Genomic DNA, 26,906 nt, shown 5'->3' with positions numbered 1-26,906 from the left:
TCTCTTTCAGTTCTGGTTTCCTCAGTGTGTATGCCCAGCAGTGGGATTGCTAGGTCGTATGGCAGTTCTATTTCCAGCTTTTTAAGGAATCTCCCACACTGTTCTCCATAGTAGTTGTACTAGTTTGCATTCCCACCAACAGTGTAAGAGGGGTCCTTTTTCTCTACACCCTCTCCAGCATTTATTGTTTGTAGACTTTTTGATAGCAGCCATTCTGACCGGCATGAGATGGTACCTCATTGTGGTTTTGATTTGCATTTCTCTGAGAATGAGTGATGTTGAGCATCTTTTCATATGTTTGTTAGCCATCTCTATGTCTTCTTTGGAGAAATGTCTGTTTAGTTCTTTGGCCTTTTTTTTTTTTTTTTTGGATCGCTTTTTCTGGAATTGAGCTGCAGGAGCTACTTGTATATTTTTGACATTAATTCTTTGTCAGTCGTTTCATTTGCTATTATTTTCTCCCATTCTGAAGGCTGTCTTTTCACCTTGCTTATAGTTTCCTTCACAAAAGCTTTTAAGTTTAATTAGGTCCCATTTGTTTATTTTTGCTTTTATTTCCATTACTCTGGGAGGTAGGTCATAGAGGGTCCTGCCATGATTTATGTGAGAGAGTGTTTTGGCTATGTTTTCCTCTAGGAGTTTTCTGGTTTCTGGTCTTACATTTAGATCTTTAATCCATTTTTAGTTTATTTTTGTGTATGGTATTAGAAAGTGTTCCAGTTTCATTCGTTTACAAGTGGTTGACCAGTTTTCCCAGCACCACTTGTTAGAGATTGTCTTTTCTCCATTGTATATTCTTAACCTCCTTTGTCAAAGATAAGGTGTCCATAGGTGCGTGGACTTATCTCTGGGCTTTCTGTTTTGTTCCATTGATTTGTGTTTCTGTGTTTGTGCCAGTACCATACTGTCTTGATGACTGAAGCTTTGTAGTAGAGCCTGAAGTCAGGCAGGTTGATTCCTCCAGTTCCATTCTGCTTTCTCAAGATAGCTTTGGCTATTTGAGGTTTTTTGTAATTCCAAACAAATTGTGAAATTGTTTGTTCTAATTCTCTGAAAAATACCGTTGATAGGGATTGTATTGAATCTATAGATTGCTTTGGGTAGTATACTCATTTTCACTATATTGATTCTTCCGATCCATGAACATGGTATATTTGTCCATCTGTTTGTGTCCTCTTTGATTTCTTTCACTAGTATTTTATAGTTTTCTATATATAGGTCTTTTGTTTCTTTAGGTAGATATATTCCTAAGTATTTTATTCTTTTCGTTGCAATGGTGAATGGAATTGTTACCTTAATTTCTCTTTCTGTTTTATCAGTGTATAGGAATGCAAGGGATTTCTGTGTGTTGATTTTATATCCTTCAACTTTACTATATTCATTGATTAGCTCTAGTAATTTTCTGGTGGAGTCTTTAGGGTTTTCTGTGTAGAGGATCATGTCATCTGCAAACAGTGAGAGTTTTACTTCTTCCTTTCCAGTCTGGATTCCTTTTATCTCTTTTTCTGCTCTCATTGCTGTGGTCAAAACTTCCAAAACTATGTTGAATAGTAGTTGTGAGAGTGGGCACCCTTGTCTTGTTCCTGACTTTAGGGGAAATGCTTTCAATTTTTCACCATTGAGGATAATGTTTGCTGTGGGTTTGTCATATATATAGCTTTTATTATGTTCAGGTATGTTCCTTCTATTCTTGCTTTCTGGAAGGTTTTTTGTCATAAATGGATGTTGAATTTTGTCAAAGGCTTTCTCTGCATCTATTGAGATAATCATATGGTTTTTATCTTTTAATTTGTTAATATGGTGTATCACATTGATTGATTTGCAAATATTGAAGAATCCTTGCATCCCTGGGATAAAGCCACTTGGTCAAGATGTATGATCTTTTTAATATGTTGTTGGATTCTGTTTGCTAGAATTTTGATAAGGATGTTTGCATCTATGTTCTTCAGTAATATTAGCCTGTAGTTGTTGTTTTTTTTGTGTGTGTGGCATCTTTGTTCAGTTTTGGTGTTAGGGTAATGGTGACCTCATAGAATGATTTTCAAAGTTTACCTTCCTCTGAAATTTTCTGGAAGAGTTTGAGTAGGATAAGTGTTAGCCATTCTCTAAATTTTTGGTAGAATTTAGCTGTGAAGCCATCTGGTCCTGGGCTTTTGTTTGTTGGAAGATTTCTGATTATGATTTCAATTTCCATGCTTGTGATGGGTCTGTTAAGATTTTCTATTTCTTCTTGGTTCAGTTTTGGAAAGTTATACTTTTCTAAGAATTTGTGCATTTCTTCCAAGTTGCCCATTTTATTGGCATATAGTTGCTGATAGTAGTCTCTTATGATCCTTTGTATTTCTGTGTTGTCTGTTGTGATTTATCCATTTTCAATTCTAATTTTGTTGATTTGACTCTTCTCCCTTTGTTTCTTGATGAGTCTGGCTGATGGTTTGTCTATTTTATTTATCTTCTTGAAGAACCAGCTTTTAGCTTTGTTGATTTTTGCTATGGTCTCTTTTGTTTCTTTTGCATTTATTTCTGCCCTAATTTTTGTGATTTCTTTCCTTCTACTAACCCTGGGGTTCTTCATTTATTCCTTTTCTAGTTGCTTTAGGTATAGAGTTAGGTTATTTATTTGATTTCTCTACTGTTTCTTGAGGTAGGCTTGTATTACTATGAACCTTCCCCTTAGCACTGCTTTTACTGAATCCCATAGGTTTTGGGTTGTTGTGTTTTCATTTTCATTCATTTCTATGCATATTTTGATTTCTTCTATGACTTGTTGGTTATTCAGAAGTGTGTTGTTTAGCCTCCATATGTTCATATTTTTCATAGTTTTTTTTCCTGTAGTTGACATCTAATCTTACCACATTGTCATCAGAAAAGATGCTTGAGATGATTTCAATTTTTTTGAATTTACCAAGGCTAAATTTATGGCCCAGGATGTGATCTATCCTGGAGAAGGTTCCATGTGCACTTAAGAAAAAGGAGAAATTTATTGTTTTAGGGTGAAATGTCCTATGTATATAAATTAGGTCTAACTGTTCCATTTTATCATTTAAAGTTTGTGTTGTTAATTTTCTGTTTAGTTGATCTATCCATAGGTGTGAGTGGGGTATTAAAGTCTCCCACTATTATTGTGTTATTGTTAATTTCCCCTTTCATACTTGTTAGCATTTGTCTTACATATCGTGGTGCTCCTATGTTGGGTGCATATTATTTATAATTGTTATATCTTCTTCTTGGATTAATCCTTTGATCATTATGTAGTGTCCTTCTTTGTCTCTTTTCATGGCCTTTATTTCAAAGTCTATTTTATCTGAGTATTGCTACTCCTGTTTTCTTATGGTCTCCTTTTCTGTGAAATATCTTTTTCCACTCCTTCACTCTCAGTCTGAATGTGTCCCTAGCTTTGAGGTGGCTCTCTTGTAGACAGCATATGGGTCTTGTTTTTGTATCCATTCAGCCAGTCTTTATCTTTTGGCTGGGGCATTCAACCCATTTACATTTAAGGTAATTATTGATAAGTATGATCCTGTTGCCATTTACTTTGTTGTTTTGGGTTTGAGTTTATAAACCTTTTCTGTGTTTCCTGGCTAGAGAAGATCCTTTAGCATTTGTTGGAGAGCTGGTTTGGTGGTGCTGAATTCTCTGAGCCTTTGCTTGTCTGTAAAGCTTTTGATTTCTCCTTCATATTTGAATGAGATCCTTGCTGGGTACAGTAATCTGGGTTGTAGGTTTTTCTCTTTTATCACTTTACATATGTCCTGCTGTTCCCTTCTGGCTTGAAGAGGTTCTATTGAAAGATCAGCTGTTATCCTTATGGATACCTTGTGGGTTAATTGTTGTTTTCCCCTTGCTGCTTTTATTGTTTGTTCTTTGTGTTTGAGCCAGTGCTAACTACAAGGTTTTAATCTGTTGCACCTGTCACTTGCAGAGTGGTTCCCTCTTCTTTCTTTATTTTGGCTTCTCTGTTTGCAAGTCTCTTCAGTATCTAACTTCTGCCCTGACACAGAGGGCAAAGGTGGCCATTTATCTAGGCTCACTTGTTCTGTTGTGCTGAGGGGAGGGAGGAACACTGCAAACAAATATCACTGGCATGTGTGGGGAGTGGTCGCAGTGTCTGGGTCACACTGGGTTTGCCCCCGCTCATGGAGTGTGTGCTTTCCCGGTCTACACTGCTTAGGCTCCATGTTGCTCTGCTGGGTAACTGTCTAAGGTGGGACGTGGGTTGCGTGCACTTCCGATATCTATGCCGCTCAGGTTCAGGTTCTCGGGTACAGACTCAGTTAGGCCTGTGTTTTGTGTGAGTGTTTTGTGCACTTCCCAGGTCCGAGCAGCTCAGGCGACCAGGTGCTTGACGAGCACACACTCCCCAGGTGCGGTGCATCTTAGCACCTCCCCGGTCCCAGCGGCTTGGTTTCCTGGGTGGGCAGCAGCATCTCAGGTGTACTGTGTATCTCTTCTGGGGAGCTGGTCTGTGGCTCTGACCCTCCTGACGGATGTCAACCGTTCAGGATACCAAGAAGACTTGGTTAGCGACTGAGAGCCTGCTCACAGTTTGGTAGGGGATGCCCTCTCTGGGGCCGGGTTTGCCCCTTTCTTTCCAGCTCTGGCTGGCCCCTGCCTACCTCTGGGGGAGGGTGGGCTGGTCCACAGCTGGCTATCTCTCCTCTGGTATTCTCTGAATCCTTTGTTCTGTGAGCGGATGGGCAGTGCCTTAGGTTAGAGCTTTTAGTGGGAAAGTTCTCTCTCTCTCTCTCTCTGTCTTTCCTCTGTGTGTTTTCTTCCTCCCCCCTCTGGCTATCCCATGGTTTGGGTTGCTATCTCACGTTAGCTCCCTCAGATTGTCCTAGGGCATTCAGGCCCGGTCCTGACCCTAAGCTACGCATCCTGTGCCTCCCTGTTCAGCCCCCCTTGCTGGTGGTGGATGCAAGCATCTGGGCTACTTCTCCACTGGGAGCTGTAGTTAGACTTGTAATCTGTGGGTTTTATGTATTTTTTCCTCCCAGTTATGTTGCCCTCTGAGATTCCAAAACTTCCCACAGACCCGCTGGTGAGAGGGTCTTCTGGTGTTTGGAATCTTCTCTTTTAAGACTCCCTCCCCAGGACAGGTCTCTATCCCTAACTCTTTTGTCTCTCTTATCTTTTATATGTTGTCCTACCTCCTTTTGAAGACAATGGGCTGCCTTTCTCGGTGCCTGGTGTCCTCTACCAGTGTCCAGAAGTTGTTTTGTGGTATTTGCTCAGCATTCAAATGATCTTTCAATGAATTTGTGGGGGAGAAAGTGGTCTCCCTGTCCTATTCCTCTGCCATCTTAGGACCACCCCCCTCAGTTAACCTTTAAAAACATGTAAAAAGATTTCATTTTAACTACTCAGAAAAATTTTATATATCATACACATTTAAAAGATACATGCACAATTTTGGAAAGAATTATTTTCAATGTAATTTAGATGTATTAAAATCTCTATCCGACAAGAATTATTAGCAATTTTTACTTTAATTTAGAAGACATTTGTTTAATAATAGCTGGCTTTCCTCATAGCTCCTTTGGTAAAGAATCTGCCTGCAATGCAGGAGACCCAGGTTCTATTCCTGGGTCTGGAAGAGCCGCTGGAGAAGAGATAGGCTACCTACTCCAGTGTTCTTGGGCTTCCCTTGTAGCTCAGCTGGGAAAGAATCCGCCTACAATGTGGGGGACCTGGGTTCAATCCCTGGATTGGGGAGATCCCCTGGAGTAAGAGAAAAGCTACCCCCGCCAGTATTCTGGCTTGGAGAATTCCATGGACTATACAATCCTTGGGGTCACAAAGAGTTGGGTGCCACTTGCACTTTCACTTTTCACTCTAAAAATATTTAATACTTAATCTAAAATAAGGGCTTCCCTGGTAGCTCAGTGGTGAAAGACTCTACCTGTAATGCAGGAAAGATGGGGTTGATCCCTTGGTCAGTTGGATCCCTGGAGAAGGAAATGGCAACCCACTCCAGTATTCTTGCCTGGAAAACCCCATGGACAGAGGAGCCTGGTGGGCTACAATGGATGGGGTCACAGAGCAGTCAGACATGACTTATCAACTAAACAATAACAATCTAAAGTGCAGACTTTTTGTATAATACTTTGGTGGATTTTATGAAAATGTGATAACTGGAAATTTTCTTTTTAAATAACATTTTATAACTGTAAAATACAATGATATATAATACAAATAAGGTATAATTTTATTATAATTTGAAATATAAGGATTTCTTTTATCATGGATTCATAATTTTTCATTTGTTAAAACTTAAATTTTTTATATTTTAAAGGTAAAAATAGGCCCTTAAAAATTATCCTGATTTTTCTACTCATACTCAATATATAAAATAGCACCAGTATATCTGTCTTCTATAAATGGCTTGTGTTATTAATCTTATTTACACTTTTATTCCTCTTGTACCCTGAGGTAAGTCTGTGTCTCTTAAATAATATTTATATCTTTGAAATTTAAATACAAGTTGCTGTCAAAAGAAATGTATTCTCCTAATTATGCCCAGAGCAAATACCTAAGAGACCCAGTAGAATCGTAAAATACAAAAAACATAGGCATCTTTGCAGCATGGCCTTTAAAAATGGCCTGTTTTGCAATCTACTAAGTTGTAAAACTTTATAATAGCAGATCTTCCTACCACACTCATTGTTTAGTTTTTAAACTTCTGTTATTTTAAAATAGAATATATTTATTTCATACCTTTGTTATTTTGCTTTGGATTTCTGGAAGTACTTTCATTTATGCTTTTAGAGTCCCTAAAATAATCTTTTTATGTGGGTAAAAAACTGCTTTTTAAATTGTCACCTTATGTATCTTAGGCTCTTTAGTATAATCTAAATTTAATGTATTTGCCATCAAAAGGTGTTTCAATTTTGAGATGAAGTTTAACTGACTTCTTAACTAAGATATTAGTAATATTTTAATACAGAAAATTTCTTTACTATAATTAAGATGATAAGATGTTTTATTTTAAATTAGACATATTCCAAGGATCTATATTTATTTCATAAATCTCCGCATCTAGAAAACTGGGCAAGGACAGGAATAGCTTAGAATGAAAGTCGAGAAAATTGGAAGGAGATACTCTAATTTGCTTGTAATTATTTATAGTCAATCTAAAATAGAATCAGGAGCTATATATCATAGTCATTTGTAGACAATTAAGTTATTGCCTTGAAATTTAAATAATGTGGCATTTGTAGATTTATTCATTCAGCAAGTTAATCGATGTTTAAATAATTTTTATATGCTCAAGCACATTGTATATGTCATTAGAGACATATGATAACTATTATAGTTGGAAATAAAAATAATATTTAGACCAGTGGGAAAGGAAAATTGAACTGATACAGGCTTGAGTGTCAAAGAAAAATAATATCATTAAAAATTCTCCTGAATGTTTTTGGAAAATTATACTGCTTAGAATCAGTAGGTCCATAAAGAGATGAATAAGTTTCTTCTTCTGACCTCTAGAAGCTCACACTACAGGAAGAGATCAACTTTAAGCAGATAGTTGTCACTCAGTGCAATGAATGCTATAGTAAGTTATGTGGAAGCTCAAAAAAAGGGAAATATTAAAACTCCTAAACTAGTTGTGGGAAAAATAAAAACACGGGCTTTAGTTGTGTGTAAAGGAAGAAGGGCTATGCATCACAGCCAGAGGAGCTGACAAGTACCTAGGTACAATGTATTAAGTAAAACAGACCTCTGGGTTCTAAGGGGAGAAAGGTGAGAAGAGAGGGTTAGTGGATTTTAACTTTGTGTATATACCTCTCTCTGGAGAAGGAAATGGCAACCCACCCCAGTACTCTTGCCTGTAGAATCCCATGGACAGAGGAGCCTGGCAGGCTACAGTCCATGGGGTCACAACAGTCGGACACGACTTAGTGACTGAACCACCACCACTACCGTATACCTCTCTTGACTTTGTTGCTTCTCTTCCTCTTCTTCCCTTTCTCCTTCACCTCTCCTCTTCCTTCTTCACCTTCTTATTCCTCCTCCTCATGATGATATCATTGTCATCCAAGCAATGCCTCAAACTGGTCACACATCTCTTCAACACAGGTCTATCACACAGTGAGCCTAGAGTGTGGGAAATACACTGAGAATCATAAGATGTGAGACCAGAATTTCTGTGAGGCAGGATTTTAAATATTAGTTGATCGTTGAGGGGATCCTAGAAGCTTTGGTTCCTTGAGAGTCATTTTGTAGCAGAACTGCAGGATTTGTGTCAGTCCTATACAATCTAATAAAAGTCACTAAATAAATTGGTAAACAAATTAATTCAATTTAGAGATTCCATGTTTCTTTAAAGTATTCCATTGAGGGAGTAGATGCTTGTCTTTAAGTAATGAAGGTCCTGTAAATTTCTAAGATTTCTTGCAAATCTCCATTTTTATCCTAAAATGTAGATGTCATTTTTACATGCCACATTATGCATTGCTTATTTAATTTGAAAAATACTGCATATCACTAGGTAAAAATGATATTCAGGAATACCTTTATTCTAACTCATTGTCTACATATCGCTAAAGAGTGTTCATACCCTCAGATTGCCACTGCTGTGAAGTTGGTGTAGTAAAAAGAGCATTAGTGTCACACAGTTCCTTTCTTTCTTTTTGGAAAGAAATTACAACCATTTTCAACAGTTCTTAGTGAATAGTGGAGAAGTCTCAATTTTTTATGATTACTATTAAAACATCATTAAGAATTCTGGGTTAGTCCTACATAATAGAAAAATTTACAGCAGCTACTTTGAAATTTATGAGACATTTAATATATTTTCCCTATTAGTGATTATAATTCATTATTCTGGTAAGTGACCACAAAGTTGTCATCTCTTCTTCAGAAAAGTACTTAGAGCAACATCTCATGCATTTAAAACTTGGAAATCTAATTCTGGAAAACAAAATTGTTCTACTGATGATAATTTGATTTGAAAATCTGTATTGTGTTGTGGGATTGTTACACATTAATTGTGTATATTTTAAAGCTTTTTAATCATTTATTTCCCAAATGTCTGCATGAATCAGTAATCCAGTAAGTTAGAAGTAGTATAAAAATGAGCAGTAATCTGAGTATATCTTATAAAAAAAGTCTTCATGACCTGACCTCCATGTGTCACAGTTCCCAGCAACTATTCACCATGCAACCTACAGTCCAGTCATGCTCTCTCAACTCTTGGCTGGAAGTATACTTCTCCATTCCTCTGTTTCCCCCTTGGTATGCCCTGCTACAGCAGTCAGGGTGCTGTCTTACCAGTGGTAATTGAAATGCAGATGGTTAAGTTATGGGCAAAAATGCTAGCATACTACAGGAAGCAATAATGCTAGGTTAAAATTATAGGTAAGAGCTATAATTAGGTATGAGAAATTGGTAATAGGAAGAAGGTGGTGTTTTCTTAATTGGAATTTGACATGCAAGATGAGATCAATGACCTCTCTGGTTGGAGTCACAAATATAAGGAGGTGAGGAAATAATATATGTTTATCAGGAATAGCAAGTAGTTTGACTAAATTTACATAGAATATAAAAGTAGGAGATAAGTTTGGAAAAGAAGAGAGTCCAGATTCAAAAGTAAGTAGACTTTATTTTGGTAAAAATAAAACTGAAAGATGCATAACAAGTTAGAATAGTCATTATTACTATTCTCCTCTAATAAGTAAGAATATTGATTGGGCTGAGGACAATAAGATACAGCCTTACGCCTGTCAAAATGCAATTTATCAAAAAGATCAGTAATGGCTCTTGGCAAGGTTGTGGAGAAAAGGAAATCCTTGTGCACTTTTGGTGGGAATATAAACTCATGCAGCCACTGTAGATAACAATATGGAGGTTTCTCAAAAAATTAAAAAGAAAACTACCATATGATTCAGCAAATCCACTTCTGGGTATTTATCCAAAGAAAATGAAAACATGAATTCAGAAAGATACATGCACCCCCGTGCTCACTACAGAATTATTTATGATAGCCAAGACATGGCAGCAGCACAAGAGTTCATCAGTAAATGAATGGGTGAAAAATATGTGGTATATATGGGAATGGAATATTATTCGGCCATAAAGGGAATGAAGCATTACCATTTGTTACAGTGTGGGTGGACCTAGAGTGTATTGTGTTAAGTGAAATAAGTCTGCAAAGACAAACACCATATGATTTCACTTGTATGTAGAACCTAAAAAGCAAAACGAGCAAACATAAAACAGAAACAAACTCATAGATACAGAAAACAGGCTAGCATTTCAAAGAGGGGAGGGGAGGTTGTGGGAAATGGTTGAAATAAGTCCAGTTATAAAATAAGTCATGGGGATATAATGTACAGCATAAGGAGCAGTCAATAATGTAATAACTTTGGAGACACAGTAACCAGATTTGTTTATGGTGATTATTTCATAATGTGTAAAAATATTAGGTCACTGTATTGTACACCTAAAACTAACATTGTATTGTAAGTCAGTTATACTTCAATTTAAAAAGATAATTGTATTTGAGATATGACAATAAAATAATGACACCAGTATTATGGAGAATTACTTCTTTCAAAAGATTGTCATCCTCTACAAGAAGGGAAACAAGATTATTTCCATATTGTTGCCATTACCCAAAATTTTTTTAATGCTTTTGGAATTGCATTCAGAACCTATTTGATATTCTTTTAAGTGTTGTTTAGAGTGGTAAATAATATTTTTATTTCATCATAGATGCACATGTTCGGACTAGCTAATGCACTTTTGAATTACTTTTTTATGCAAATTCAAAAATGTGTCTCTATTTTAAGGCTGTAAATCTTATTTCCTGGAGCTATACAAAAATTTTCGCTAATACTAGTTAACTTTTTAAAATAAATATTTACTTGCCCATGTTCATTCTATATACCTGCTTGTATTAATATTTTATTCTCATAATCTGGAAAAAGATTGAATAAATTTTGAATAATGAAATAATCAGGGTTAAAACTAATACTGAAATTTTGTATTAGTATGTATATATATATACACATATATATATACATACAATCATAAGGTTATTTTCAAACTCAAAGGGTGGAAATATGGAAAAGCAAAATGTCAATGTTTCTTTGTAATTTCAAGTCTATTCCTAATCATTTCACGAGAAATTTTGTTCATGGAAATAACACTTTGATTACCTTTTAAATTTTAACTGGAGGTTTTTTAAACATACACAGTGATTAAAGAGAATATGTGGACATGGTTTTCTTTTTAAGGAAAAAGAACGATTGAAGCAAGAAAAACGTGATGAGAAAAGATTAAATAAAGAACGTAAACTAGAGCAACGAAGATTAGAATTAGAAATGGCAAAGGAACTAAAGAAGCCTAATGAAGACATGTGCTTAGCAGACCAAAAGGTAATTTATCATGTAAACCATTTCATTAATAAATTTGAATTTTTCTGTGTTTTCATCTGATCCCTTTGCCAGAGCTGCTATTATGAAAGCATTGTGTTTTTAGCTGCTGCTGCTGCTAAGTCGCTTCAGTCGTGTCCGACTCTGTGTGACCCCAGAGACGGCAGCCCACCAGGCTCCCTGGGATTCTCCAGGCAAGAACACTGGAGTGGGTTGCCATTTCCTTCTCCAGTGCCTGAAAGTGAAAAGTGAAAGGGAAGTAGCTCAGTCATGTCTGACTCTTAGCGACCCCATGGACTGCAGCGCACCAGGCTCCTCCGTCCATGGGATTTTCCAGGCAAGAGTACTCTAGTACTGGGGTGCTAGAGCAGTGAATTTCCAGGTCTAGGTCATCTGTCTCTCCTGGATGGCTACAGGTAAACCTCTCTAGAGCTCTGTGCTGATAATGGCAGTTCTTAATATATAAATGGAGCACCACAAACCTTTTTAATGTAAGTAATATGCTACAGAAATCTATAAAAATGAATTATAGAAATAGGATTTCTATGTTTCATTTGGTCTTTTTGAGGCATTTAGGAACAGAAAAATCTCTCTCTTCCCTCCGGCTTCCATAGATATTTAAATAAATTAGGATTTGCAGTAAAACCTCTTTCAGTGCTTTAGTGGTGGTGGCTAACTATTGAGTATGTTTAGTTCATGCCAGGCACAGTGCTAAGTGCTTGAAATGAATTTTCTCATTTGGTCCTCACCGCAATCCTGTGGAACTGGTATTTTTGCCCATTTACAGATGGGAAAACTTGAAACACAGAGAGGTTAAGGAACTCTCCTGAGATTATACAACTTATAAGTAGCAACTTGGATTCAGGCTTCATTTTGTTAAACTCCAGAGCCCATACTCTTTATGACCCTGAAAGCCAAGAAGTGTGTCCTGTCAAAGTACCTCAGGCGTATTTTCTCTTCCATCATGCTTCACAGATTTGTAATATTGCTAAAATACATAAAAGTAGCAACTTGGAAAGAGCAGAAGCGTAGTAACAGCTGGTATAATTTCACATACTAATGAGTAGAAGTCAATTATGTTTGGCTATAGTTAAGATAGTATTCCTGGAAAATTGTGTCAATGCATATCATGTCTAAATAGTGTCTCAATGATGCAATAGTTATACTTGGTCAGTAGTATCTATATTTACTCATATGCCATATGCCATACAGATAATGATTATCTCTTATTTTTGCAAGCTCTTTTACAAAGTGCTTAAAGCAGAGTTCTAGTGTTGCTGTTTAGTTGCTATGTCCGACTCTTTTGTGACCCCATGGACTGTAGCCAGCCAGGTCCCTCTGTTCATGGTATTTCCTAGGCAAGAATACTAGAATGGGTTGCCATTTCCTTCTGCAGAGGATCTTTCTGACCCAGGTATCAAACCCATGTTTTCTGCATTGGCAGGCAGATTATTTACTGCTGAGGCAACAGGGAAGCCCAAACTTCTAGTACCCAAATGGAAAATTAAATTTATTAATATTCTATTTTCTTACCTAGCATAAATGCTTTTAAATAAAGATGAAATTATGCACATGTTCATAAGTCGCTTCAGACTCTTTGCAACCCTAGACACTATAGCCCGCCAGGCTCCTCTGTCCATGGGATTCTCCAGAGAAGAATACTGGAGTGAGTTGCCATGCCCTCCTTAAGGGGATCTTCCTGACCCACGGATTGAATCTGGGTCTCCTGCATTGCAGGGAGATTCTTTACAGTCTGAGTCACCAGGGAAGCCTGTATATAATCTAGTTTTAGTCAACTGGATGTTTAAAATTTCCTAAGCACAGAATAGGTATAGTGGTTAGTTAACATGTTTTAATCTCATACTGAGCAATTTTTTTGAATCCTAACAAACTATTTTCTTGCTAATCCTTAATGATCTTTTTAAATCCTGCTGCTGCTGCTAAGTCGCTTTAGTCGTCCTAAATGATCATAAATAACTTTTAATTTTCATTTAAGTCCATATGCACTGTATAAAATATTTGTAAGTCCATTTTAAGACTTGGGCTTCCCTGATAGCTCAGTTAGTAAAGAATCTGCCTGCAATGCAGGACACCCCAGTTTGATTCCTGGGTCGGGAAGATCTGCTGGAGAAAGGATAGGCTACCCATTCCAGTATTCTTTAGCTTTCCTTGTGGCTCAGCTGGTAAAGAATCCACCTGCATTGCAGGAGACCTGGGTTCGATCCCTGGGTTGTGAAGATCCCCTGGAGAAGGAAAGGCTACCCACTCCAGTATCCTGGCCTGGAGAATTCGATGGACTGTATAGTCCCATGGGGTTGCAAAGAGTCGGACGTGACTTTCAATTTACTTGCACTTTCAATTCACTTTGCACTTTAAGACTTGCACTTTCAACTCACTTTGCACTTTAAGACTTACTTTTGTTGCTTTTGCTTTATAAATTTTTAGAATCATGTGGAACTATGTATGTCTGATGTGATTCAGGAAAAAAGAAGACAGAATTAAATGGTTTTCATATGTAACAAAAGATTTGTGTTATGTCAGCAGTTATCCATAGTTTGTGTTTCCACACACTATTAGTGGAAGAAGTCTTTAGTTCATTATTACACCAGGTGCAGAGTAGAGGACACATTTTTGTGTTCAGGATCCAATTCAGATAAATAGAAATGTTTATAAGCCACATTTTTCCCAATCATAACTGAAAGTATATTTATTGAATCATATTCATGGATGAAAATGTTTTTAGATTACTTACTTATTTAATTTTTAAAATGTCCATGAAAGCTGAAAATATAATTTAGTCATTAAAATGTTAATATGTGAGCATATTTCAGAAATAGAAGAAGAAACAGCTCTCTCATTTTGATAGTGAATCAGTGTTTCACTATATACAGGAAACCTCAAGACTGACAGTTGCACTCTGACTGGCTTCTTGACAGGGTCGTAGGTTCTTGTCACGTGGACCCAGTAATTTATCTACATTCATTAGCCAAAGATGGTATCTCTCTCTCCAACCATACAAGCCACAGATGTGTACACGGTTAGTTTCTGAGTTCCCCATAAGTGTGAGTTATAAGTCAGTCTACACCATTAGAAGAAAGTGTTGCATGTCCCCTGCTAAGTTGGTCCATGGTAAAGTAATCGTGAGATACTTATTTCTTATGTTATCTAATTTTTCCTCCAGTTATGTAACCTGTGTTTTGTCAATATGTAAGTTAAAATGAGTGTTCTCTTTTGTAGAATCTAAGGTCATGTTGATTTCAACCAAAATTTATTAATGGTTACTCGTGTTCAGGATTTTATGATTATGTAAAGAATCTACCTGCAGTGCGGGAGACCTGGATTCAGTCCCTGAGTTGGGAAGATCCCCTGGAGAAGGGAAAGGCTACCCACTCCAGCATTCTGACCTGGAGAATTCCGTGGACTGTATAGTCCACAGGTAGCAAAGAGTCGGACACGACTAAGTGACTTTCACTTTCACCAGGGAGTAATAGAAATGCCCTCATGGAATTTACAATCTAGAGGGAAAAACCATTGGTACAAGGCAAGAGAAAAATAACAACTTACCTTACTTCAGAAGGTATAAAATCATGGCTTTTAAAATTATTTTTTCTTTCTTTTCTTTTATTTTCAGCCTTTGCCAGAGTTGCCTCGTATTCCAGGACTTGTTCTCTCTGGAAGTACATTTTCAGACTGTCTCATGGTGGTGCAGTTCTTACGAAACTTTGGTAAAGTTTTGGGCTTTGATGTGAATATTGATGTTCCAAACCTGAGTGTTCTTCAAGAGGGATTGCTAAATATAGGGGACAGCATGGGTGAAGTACAAGACTTGCTTGTGAGGCTCCTCTCAGCTGCTGTATGTGATCCAGGTCTAATTACAGGATACAAGGTAAAAAAAAACAAAATATATCTTTTTAATTTGTACTATCAGTGCATTAATAGCTGGCTTTAGCATGTTAGCAGAAGATTGTATAGACTTACTCAATTTTTTCTACATAGCTTCTCACAAAGTTAAAGGTAGATTTGCTTCAGTTACAGTTGGTACAAACTTAGAAAAACCTGGTTCATAAAGCCTAAGGAATGTAAATCATTATCAAATTACTTTTATTTTTCTTTAGCTTTTGGCAAAAACCAAACTTATTTAAGAAATTCCCAAGTAATATTTAGCAAAACAGAAAATTCTAAATTTGTAAAGAAGTTAGAACTTATTTGTGTCCTCTGAAAGTATACTGTGTTCTCTTTGAAACTGTGAATAACTGAGGCTAATCAAGGCCCCTGTAGAACAGCATGTTAAGACTCTATATTGCTACGTGGATACTCAATAAGTTCAAATTTATCTTAATTCCAATTAAGGTACACATTTCAGTCAGTTTTACTCTAGATAATATTGTAGAGAGAGAAGTTTCCAGATAAACCTGTTACTTTTTCCTCCATCTCCCTATTCATTCAGCATACCAGGCGATAAAATCCACGACACTAGAACCAGAAAACACAATAATAATACTCTTCAACCCCTCCCCCACCACTAGTGAAAGATATATCCTGTAAAACCTTCAGATAGTTTCTATAGTCAAAGAAGGTATGATTTTTTAACCACAAATTTACATACTCTTCTCCACACCTAACTTTTAGCCAAGTTTGAAGAAGGAATGGAAAAATTACAAGTACTTGAAAGCTTGTCCGATCATCCGCTGACTGTTTTTAATCTCCATTTCATCAAAAATGTGAATAAAGCCTTTGTCAGTAATATCTAAATCATGTAATACCAATATTTAAAAGTCTTACTGTTTATATTTTATGAGTCAATATCAGTCCTTATACTGATAAAAATGCCAAACTTTTATAGGCCAAAACAGCTCTTGGAGAACATTTGCTGAATGTTGGTGTGAATCGAGACAATGTTTCAGAGATTTTGCAGATTTTTATGGAAGCACACTGTGGACAGACTGAACTTACTGAAAGCCTGAAGACTAAAGCTTTTCAGGCTCACACTCCAGCACAGAAAGCCTCAGTTCTGGCTTTCCTGATCAATGAACTGGCATGCAGCAAGAGTGTGGTGAGGTAAGCACATGTCTGGACTTTTCTGCTGATTATTTTCTGTTTTAAATTTGTCTAGTCACAAAGTAATACAAATTGCTTATAGAAAATTTGAAAGTAACAGACTACCAGAAAGAAAAAAATTAAAATTACACTAATCTCACCATTCAGAGATGACAAATGGTATTTTAATGTATTTCTTTTCAGCCTGTTAAAAAGAAATTTTGAATCATACTGTGTATAGGCCTTGTGACACTTCTTGTTTATTTGGTAATTTTGTTATTTATTTGTATACTGAAATGTGGACAGTTTTTTGTTGCTATGACTCTAGAATCCAGTACTGTTGTAAGAACTCAGAATTTTTCTTTTATCTTTGGTAGCAGATGACTACCTCATTTTTTCCTAGAAGCCATTTGTAGAATTATCCATCTACTTTTTATCACGTGCTGATACAATCTTAATATTATTTATTTATTGCATGTAAGTTTGCACTTTTTAAAAAAAGTACTTAATCTCATTTAAGAGTCAAAGTAAGTTCTCCAGTATAATATTGGAAGATTTGCTGAACAAATTCCTCATTCATCTTGTTCTTGCTATTCATTATTTTACAGATTTTAATTATGTTACTTTTATTCCTTTACCTTTCTAGGGAAAGAATCAATCCAAATATTTCAGAGCCATGTGTTCCTACCATTGCTGGACATTTTAAGTTTTCTGTACATCTCTTAGCTATGTATTAGTATAATTTTTCATTTGTTTTTGCTATTCATTGGCAATCATCATTTGTACTTAGCAAAAATCTGCATCATTTTATTTACCAAATTAATGTATTGCATTATGTATTAATTTATGTCTTCTAATAAACTTTTGCATTGGCAGTGAAATCGACAAGAACATTGATTATATGTCAAACTTAAGGAGAGATAAATGGGTGGTAGAAGGTAAACTCCGCAAGTAAGTCCTATTTTATTAAAACTAATACACTGTTTTTCTTCTTCACAAATTTCTGAATAAAGCATACTAAGTGAAAAGATGGAATTTAAACTTTATTTTGTCTAAAAATTAGAAAAGGCAAAGTTTAATTAAGCTGAGATATAAAATTAATAAAACTCAGGCAGAGTTTTCAGTGGACAAAAGCTATAATGAGATTCATTGAACTCACATGCTTCAAAGTTAAAAGTCAATTTATCTTTCTTTCAAAGAAGTCAAGCAATCATATATTCAAAGATTGTTGTTTGTCATAAATAGAATCTGTTTGGATTCTACCATATTTTTCCTTAATTGCTTTCTAATTACAGTTTGCTTTTACAGAGTCTAACATATCCAAATATATTCAGCATTAAAACTCATTTAGCTTCCTGCCAGGAAATATAATGCTGAAATTATTCAGCTTCTATGTTAAGAGGATGGTTTCTTTGCATTGACTTGAATTGAAATTTACTCAGTCAGATAGTATAGGATCAAGAACTATCACTTGGCTATTCCTGAGTTAATCTCAGTTTTCTGTGTTTTTTAAAAAATGTGTTCTAATTCCAAAGAGATAGACAGTATAATTCTTAAAAGTTAACATATTTTATAATTTCTGTGAACATATTTCTTCTAATTTTTATTGTCATTGATATATTGGTTACTTTGAGACAAATACCACATGCTTAAAACTCATAGTATGATATCTAAAAAGTACAGAGGGAAGCCTTTTCTTCCATATCATCATTTTTTTCATATTTAAAGGCTCAGAATCATTCATGCTAAGAAAACAGGCAAAAGAGACACTTCAGGTGGCATTGATCTTGGAGAAGAGCAGCATCCATTGGGCACACCCACTCCAGGACGCAAAAGGAGAAGGAAGGGAGGAGACAGTGACTATGATGATGATGATGATGATGATAGTGATGACCAAGCTGATGAAGATGATGAAGATGAAGAAGATAAAGAAGACAAAAAAGGAAAGAAGACTGAGATCTGTGAAGATGAGGTAATCAAATTTAGACTTGACTAATACTGTATGAAATATTGAAAATAATATAGAATTTGAAGTCAAATGGATTTGGGTTTGAATTCCATTGTGACACTCAACAGTTTATTCATCTGAAAATTAAATATAATATTCACCTCAAGGTTTTTTGTGATGCTTAGGTAAATATTAAATAGAACCTCTGCACATAGAAGGTACTTATGTTGAATAAAAGAAGTTAAATTTTTCTATTTGTATAATAACTTGAGAGTTCTCCAAAGAACTATTCATATTCTTAATTTTAGGTATTTTTTAAATTCTGTTAATGTGCTATCTTATGTTTATTTTGTACAATACTTAATGCCTTCAAAATGTTGTCAGGTGTAGTGAAACTGATATTTCTCACATCCTAGTTTATTGAGTACATGGCTCTAGACACTTTTTTTAACTTTTACTTTTATTGCAGTATAGTTGAATCAGTTATACATATACATATATTCACACATCTTTACGATTCTTTTGCTATATAGGCCATTACAGAGTATTGAGTAGAGTTCCCTATGCTATTCAGCAGGTTCTTATTAGTCATCTGTTTTACACATTGTAGTGTGTATACGTCAGTCCCAGTCTCCCACTTTCTCTCTCCTTCTTCCCCTTATCCCCTAGTAACCATACATTTGTTTTCTGCATCGACTCTACTTATTTTTTTTTTAAGATTCTTTTCTCTGTGTAGACCATAGTCAAAGATGAACAAAGCACTGAAACTCCTTTCAATTTACAGTTTCACAGAGAAAGACTTACAATAGGAAAGAATAATGTGTTAAATGTTAACTGCTTTGCTAGCAGTATTTACAATGTATTAGGTGGAAGAAGGTGACAGCACCCCACTGCATTACTCTTGCCTGGAAAATCCCACGGATGGAGGAGCCTGGTGGGCTGCAGTCTATGGGGTCACGAAGAGTCGGACATGACTGAGCGACTTCCCTTTCACTTTTTGCTTTCATGCATTGGAGAAGGAAATGGCAACCCACTCCAGTGTTCTTGCCTGGAGAATCCCAGGGACAGGGGAGCCTGGTGGGCTGCCGTCTCTGGGGTCGCACAGAGTCAGACACGACTGAAGTGACTTAGCAGCAGCAGCAGGCAGATACAAAGAAGGACATTGAATCTTTCTGAGGAATAAATTATCACAAAGGCTTTCTGAACTCATTAGCTGAGGCTACAAGCTGGGCTAAATGTTAACCTAGAGAGAATCCAGGAATCCATGGAAAAATCTTCCAAGCAGAGAGAATAGCATGAGTAAGGACTCAGAAGCCTGGAAACCATAATGTGCTTTACAGGCCCTGTAAGTGCTTCAGTAATACTAGATAGCCTCATACACAACAGCTGTGAACTAGGATTTTATAGTTTTATGGTAATAGGAAGCCATTGAAGGGTTATAAGTGATGAAAGGACCTGGTCAGACTTGATTTTTCAGTGCCTCACTATGTCAGCTCTGTACAATATAGAAATAGATTTGGCTAGAGCAAGATCAGAAGTGGGAAGATCAGTCAGGAGAGACTGCTCTGGTTTAGGTGAATTGTGATGGGTCTGAAAATAGACCAATGGAAGGAAAAGACTCAATAAATATTGAGGAGGAAAAATGAACAGTCTTTGAAGATGGATGTTGTAGGTTGATGGAGGGAGAGATAGGATTGATTCCAGTTTTCTGGTAGGGGAATACCTGCTTTTGTTGCCACTATCTGATCTAAAGAATTCAGGGGGGTCTTCCCTAGTGGCACAGTGGATGAGAATCCATGTGCAAATGCAGGGGACACGGGTTCCATCCCTGGTCCAGGAAGATTCCACATGTTGCAGAGCATGTGCCACAACTGCTGAGCCCACGTGCTGCAATTCCTGAAGCCCATGTGCCTAGACCTTGTACTGTGCAACAAGAGAAACCACTACGATGAGAAGCCTGTGCACCACAATGAAAAGTAACCCCCCCTCCCCGCAACTAGAGGAAGCCCACACAAAACAATGAAGACCCAGTGCAGCCAAAAATAAATAAATAATAATGCTTTAAGAAAAACAAAACAAAAGATTGCATTGGCCATTAAAAGAAAAAAGAAGAAGAATCAAGAAGGAGCAGAGTAGTAGGGGAATATAGAACAAATATCTGAAGTTAGGAAATGATACTAGGTTTTATTTTGAACATGTTGAATTTAACGTGCCTGAGCAGTTTAGCAGTCAGCTGGGTTTAAAAACCCAAAGCCTGGAGAAGAGTTCAGTCTTGAAAATGTAGACCTGGAGGATATTAGTACAGAGACAATAGTTTAAATAATGAGTTGGATTAGTTTGCACAGGAGAATTGGTTTATTAGTGGGAGTAGTAAACTGAGATTGGAACCTCAGGGAATGTCAGTGTTTAAGAAGAGCCTTCAGGACTTCTTGTTGAAGAATGAACAAAGGTAGAAAATTTCTGTAGTGGGTCAGGGGTTGCCAAGACCAAGACCGCCTCCAAAGTCAGTGACTCACTAGGATGACTCACAGAACTCAGCTTCTGGTCATGCTATGGCTACAAGTTATTGCAGCAAAAGGAAAACCAAAGCAAAAGCATTAAAGAGAAATGGCATATGGGTCAATGTCCAGAGGAAATCAGTCCCAGCTTTCAAGAGTCTTTTCCCAGTAGAGTCACAAAGGATGGACTTAATTTTCCTAGCAGTGTATTGTGACATTTAAATTGTGTTGCAACTGAAATGTTGTGTTCTAAGAAAGTTCAGTACAGACTGTGCCCAGAGTTTTATACAGGGATGGCCACATAGGCACCCTCTGCATAGAAGGTGCCAAAACTCCAGCCTCCCCCACTCCAAAAAAAGTAGGTGTTTGGTATAAACCACATTGTTAGTGCAGTTTAGGTCCAGCAAGCTATTCTTGTCACTCTGGGTTGGGGAACCCTCCAAAATTCAGGTTCCCAGATGCTAGCCAAGGGTTAGCTTTGTGGCTGAAAAGGAGACTACTGTGAGATTCCTTGCAGGAATTACTTCATAATGTTGTACTTCTGAAATCACTTGATCAAATACTCTCATGCTGTGACAAAAGGGTATATAACTTGGGTATCAGAACTGTAATTACCCAAAGATACTATTTATAACCAGTCTGCTTCCTTTGGCAAGTGGAGCTGTTTAGCAGAAATTAAACTTTTTTGATCAATATTAATCACCTTTTTAAAAAACAGAATTAGCATACCTTTTCAGCACTTCTCTAATTTTTTTTAAGTATCAGCTCTCATAAATGTGACAACTTTGTGTTCGCATATCAGTGTATTCTAGTGGGTAGTCACCTCATTAAACTAGAATTTATTTACAGAAATTGTGTTTTACTTGGCATTTTTCACATGGAGAATTAACAAACTCTAAATTGTTTTCTTTAAGGGAGATAAAACAACTTAAAAATCAGTATTAATGATTTAAAAATCATTATTGACATTTTAAGACTGGATGTGTCATTTTAAAGTAGTATTTTATTTTTATGAATGTTGAATTATAGAGTTAATTAGATTGATCAAAATCCTGGCAAATGTGTATCTTGTTATTAATGTGAGAAAACAGCTTAAAAGTGTTTGAAAATAAGGAATATTTTAGGATCTAAGAGATCAAAGAAACATTTCTTTTACATGATTTGAGAGTTTTTCTTTATAATGAAGAATTTGTAGCCACTTACCAATTTCCTAGTAAAATTAAAGGTTAACTTTTTAAAGAACCTGATTGATTGATTTTCCTCCAAAAATAGGTTTGGCTTCTTGATTAAGTATAGGTGGTGTCAGTTGTTATACTACATAAAGGACTAATTGCAGGAGCCTTTCCAGTGAGACCCATGTGATCCCTTTCAGTTAGAACAGGGGTCTGGGATCTAATGCCTGATGATCTGAGGTGGAGCTGATTTAATAATAATAGAAATAAAGTACCCAATAAATGTAATAAGCTTGAATCATCCCAAAATCATCCCCCCTCCAAGTCTGTGGAAAATTGTCTTACACGTAGCCGGTCCCTGGTGCCAAAAAGGTTGGGGACCACTGAAGTAGAAGATACTGCCCTTTAAGTCACAGCCCTTTGTCTTAAGGGTGATTCCCTCCTTCACTTTTTATTCCTTCAACATATCAACTCTCCCTAATCCTTAGGTTTTTGTTGAGATCTTTGTGAACTTTAACCTCACAAGGTGGTGTGTAGGAGGTTATGTGGACAATTAAACTTTGACATATAGGGACATATAACAGCCTTCTCTTTTGATTGGGAAAGCATGGCAGGCATAGATTCTGTATTCTTAATTTTGTTGTTATTGCCTTTCTCACTGGCTTTTCAGATTCTTCATATCTCTTAAAATTATGAGGACTATTAACCAAAACGCCTTTAAATAAAACTTTAGTAGATATTTTACTTCTGTTTTTGGTAAGAAAAGTCTTAGAAATGGTAGTTAGTTAATCTAATACATAGTTACTTTGATGTCTTATTTCAAGTATTTGTTGATTGAATTGTTTTCTATATAAGCAAATTGTCAAACATTTATCCTGCTGGCCAAAAGATCACTACATAGTCATACAACTATTAAGTATCTATTTAATAAAAGAGTCAAGATTTAAGGATCAGTAGGCCTATTCTCTTATAAATAGAAATGATGTTATTATTATTACCATAAATAATATGCCTAAATGCCTTTGGAATTTGGGTCTCATAAATTTGGGTAAAGCATAGATAGCTAATGGTAAAACTACTGAAGTTTTCCCTCCTACACTATTGGTGGGAATGCAAACTAGTACAGCCACTATGGAGAACACTGTGGAGATTCCTTAAAAAATTACAAATAGAACTGCCATATGACCCAGCAATCCCACTGCTGGGCATACACACCGAGGAAACCAGAATTGAAAGAGACACATGTACCCCAATGTTCATCGCAGCACTGTTTATAATAGCCAGGACATGGAAACAACCTAGATGTCCATCAGCAGATGAATGGATAAGAAAGCTGTGGTACATATACACAATGGAGTATTACTCAGCCGTTAAAAAGAATTCATTTGAATCAGTTCTGATGAGATGGATGAAACTGGAGCCGATTATACAGAGTGAAGTAAGCCAGAAAGAAAAACACCAATACAGTATACTAACACATATATATGGAATTTAGGAAGATGGCAATGACGACCCTGTATGCAAGACAGGAAAAAAGACACAGATGTGTATAACGGACTTTTGGACTCAGAGGGAGAGGGAGAGGTTGGGATGATTTGGGAGAATGGCATTCTAACACGTATACTATCATGTAAGAAGTGAATCGCCAGTCTATGTCTGACGCAGGATACAGCATGCTTGGGGCTGGTGCATGGGGATGACCCAGAGACATGTTATGGGGAGGGAAGTGGGAGGGGGGTTCATGTTTGGGAACGCATGTAAGAATTAAAGATTTTAAAATTTAAAAAATAAAAAAACCGAAAAAAAAAAAAGTTTTCCTTTCCCTTCCTTTTATTCGGGAGATAATTATACTGGTTTAGAAATATCTGTTTGTGAGAATGGTTGGTGGCATTATGACTTTACAAAAGCCTTATTAAAAGTGAACACCAAAAACAAGTGCTTATATTTTTTAAACCTGAGATTTACCTGCAGTTTCTCATTAAAGTACATCTTTCAGAAAGAAAGAATATAACCTTATTTATATGTTATGTACCAGAAAATTTGCTAGTTGTTTCCAGATCTGTTCTTTGTTGTTGTTGTTTAGTTGCTAAGTCATGTCCAACTCTTTCATGACCCCTTGGGCTGTAGCCTGCCAGGCTCCTCTGTCCATGAGATTTTTTCTCAGCAAGAATACTGGAGTGAGTTCCCAGTTTCCTTCTCCAGGCTGTCTTCCCAACCCAGGGATCAAACCCACATCTCCTGCTTGGCAGGCAGATTCTTTACCGATGAGCCGCCTGGGAAGCCCCAGAAATGTTCTTAGTCCTCACAAAAGTCCCATGTTACAGATAATGTTACCAATTTACAGATTAGGAAAAAGTTTTGGGAGAGTTAAATGATTTGCCTATATATGTAGCCTATGCTGCAGTTGAGGTCCAGTGTAGTGCATAAGGACTTCCTGGTGGCTCAGACGGTAAAGCATCTGCCTACAATGCGAGAGACCCGGGTTCAATCCCTGGGTCAGAAAGATCTCCTGGAGAAGGAAATGGCAACCCACTCCAGTATTCTTGCCTGGAAAATCCCATGGACAGAGTATAGTCCATGGGGTCGCAAAGAGTTGGAAATGACTGAGCGACTTCACTTTCACTTGAAGTACATATACCTTATATTAATTCATGCTTTCCCTCTAAAGCATATACTTTGGGTGGTACTTTCCCATATTCATTTTTTAGAATGAAAAATTTTATATAATTGCAAAATTTCTATTTATGAAATCAGTACCATTTATAGAAGAGATTATTCTTCTAAAAGTTCAATGTGTTCAGAATACAACTTACTCCTTTTTTGCTGTAAAATGATTCTTTCAGTTAATAGTACCAGTATTTTTGTAGTTTCCCAGATTTAAAACCTTAATATCATAGTTTACTCCTTCCTTCATCTGCTTCACCCCTTTCTGCCTCACACGCATGAGTTGCTAGAATCTAACAGTTCTAACTATATAATATCTCTTACATCCATTTCCTTTTCTCCTTTCCTATTCCTTTGATCCTAGTAAGACCCACATCCTCTTTTCCTCTTGAATTACTGCAGCTATCTACTAACTAGATTGCCAGTTGTAGTCCTTTTCCTGATCCAGGCCATCTTACAACTATTACCATACTAATCTTTGTAAAGCATAGTTCTGATATTTAATCTCCCTCAAAGAATCATATTATTGTCCATTGCCGAGCATTTACAGCTCTAGACAGTGTAGCTCCAAAGTCATCTTTATCTCATCTTCCTCCTTATCTCTTCATGTCAAACTCTCCATGTCCTTTTTTCTCTGATAAATCAGTGCCTAACAAAGCTAAAACACAACTTCTTCCATATAGCCTTCCTTGGTATAGGTTCCCACTAGAAGTAATCTCACCCTTCCCTGAGCTCCATGACTCTTAATCTCTAACTCTCTTGAGGTTCATAGAGCTTTCTGCTGTTTGGCAGTTTTTATTTATTAGCGTAATGTTTTATGTGTCTCCCTACCAGGTTAATGCTTTATCAAGAGCAAGAACTGAGTCTGTCCTTGTACTTTGCATATAGGAGGCTTTCACTAAATATTTGCTGATTGACTAAATAAATCTTAAAAATGTAAATGATACTGTATTTTGTTATGTATAGGATGAAGGTGACCAAGCAGCAAGTGTGGAAGAGCTAGAAAAACAGATTGAAAAACTGAGTAAAGTAAGCATTTTTCAGATTTTTCTCTTTTGGCAGCACTTCAAAAATCCACCTTGTATGGAATTAGTTTTTCTGGCTGCTAAATAAAATCAAGCTTTTTGTAACTAATTAAACTGAGATTTAGAAGCATTCTTACAGTTATACCTTAAAAAGTTAACACCAAGGTTAAAAACCTGTCTCTTAAGACATGGTACTAAACTTAAGCAGGGCCTATATTCTTTAGCTCTTCTTTTAAATACAAAATACCAACAATTACATGGTTTTATATCTTGGAATTAATTACTTCTAAAATTCAGTCAAACTTTATAGTAATAGTTTCTGCATCTTATGGTTTTATTTTATATTAGTATGTTTGTAGATTTTATTTTCATTAGATTTATACACTATACATATTTATGAATTTCTCACTAAAAATTGAATTTCAGTAGCATCAGTAAAGTTTTAGATGAACTTTCTGTTAAAAAAAAATGAGGTTTTAAAAATATTATGAGACTGATATTATGATATACCTGTATATTATATCCATGGGGATATATATTACAAATTTATCCCCAAATTTAGTCATATGTTACCTAGGTTTATAGCATGAATATAAAAATAGGCAAATACAGGTATGGTCAATTATGTATATGAATATTATTTGTTATATATTATAATAAGTAAAATTAAGCCAAAGTTCAGTGAAATAATTGATCACATTTCATTGTTCACTGTCAAGTGTAAGACATGCTTTACTATATGACACGATAAAATAAAACTTATCTTTTTAATCCATGACAACAAAAATATTCCTCTTACCCTCAAATTGATTTCTGTCATTATAAGTGTTACTGAAATTGAAGTCAGGAATGTAATATTTAACTCTTTTTGCTCTCTTTACTCACTAGTGAAATTTATCTCCTTTTATTTAATTTATCTGCCTTTATTGAAGGCATAAGAGTATAAAGTCACTTACATATTAATTTTTACAGCACTTCACACTCAGAGCTTAATTTTATGCATCATTTTTTAACAGCAACAGAGTCAGTACAGAAGGAAGCTCTTTGACGCTTCTCACTCTTTACGTTCGATGATGTTTGGCCAGGATCGTTACAGACGCCGGTACTGGATTCTTCCCCAGTGTGGGGGTATTTTTGTAGAAGGCATGGAGAGTGGTGAAGGTAGGAACTATTATTCTGTT

General features: G+C 36.2%; 1 protein-coding gene across 15 annotated transcripts in view; it reads left to right on the top strand.

Moving 5' to 3' along the window:
- BAZ2B (bromodomain adjacent to zinc finger domain 2B) overlaps positions 1-26,906 on the top strand; it is a 329,956-nt gene that overhangs the window by 269,370 nt on the left and 33,680 nt on the right. For all 15 annotated transcript variants that reach the window (XM_005676091.3, XM_018063517.1, XM_005676089.3 and 12 more), the window contains 7 exons: positions 11,244-11,384; positions 15,013-15,267; positions 16,225-16,439; positions 17,295-17,369; positions 18,147-18,390; positions 25,667-25,729; positions 26,742-26,886. In XM_005676091.3, coding sequence (XP_005676148.2) covers positions 11,244-11,384; positions 15,013-15,267; positions 16,225-16,439; positions 17,295-17,369; positions 18,147-18,390; positions 25,667-25,729; positions 26,742-26,886 — 1,138 coding nt within the window. The remainder of the gene's footprint in view (positions 1-11,243; positions 11,385-15,012; positions 15,268-16,224; positions 16,440-17,294; positions 17,370-18,146; positions 18,391-25,666; positions 25,730-26,741; positions 26,887-26,906) is intronic.

The sequence above is a fragment of the Capra hircus genome, chromosome 2 (assembly GCF_001704415.2).
Source record: "Capra hircus breed San Clemente chromosome 2, ASM170441v1, whole genome shotgun sequence".
Lineage (NCBI taxonomy): Eukaryota > Metazoa > Chordata > Mammalia > Artiodactyla > Bovidae > Capra > Capra hircus.
The sequence above is the reverse complement of the archived record's forward strand: the minus strand, read 5'-3'. Positions and strand labels throughout refer to the sequence as shown.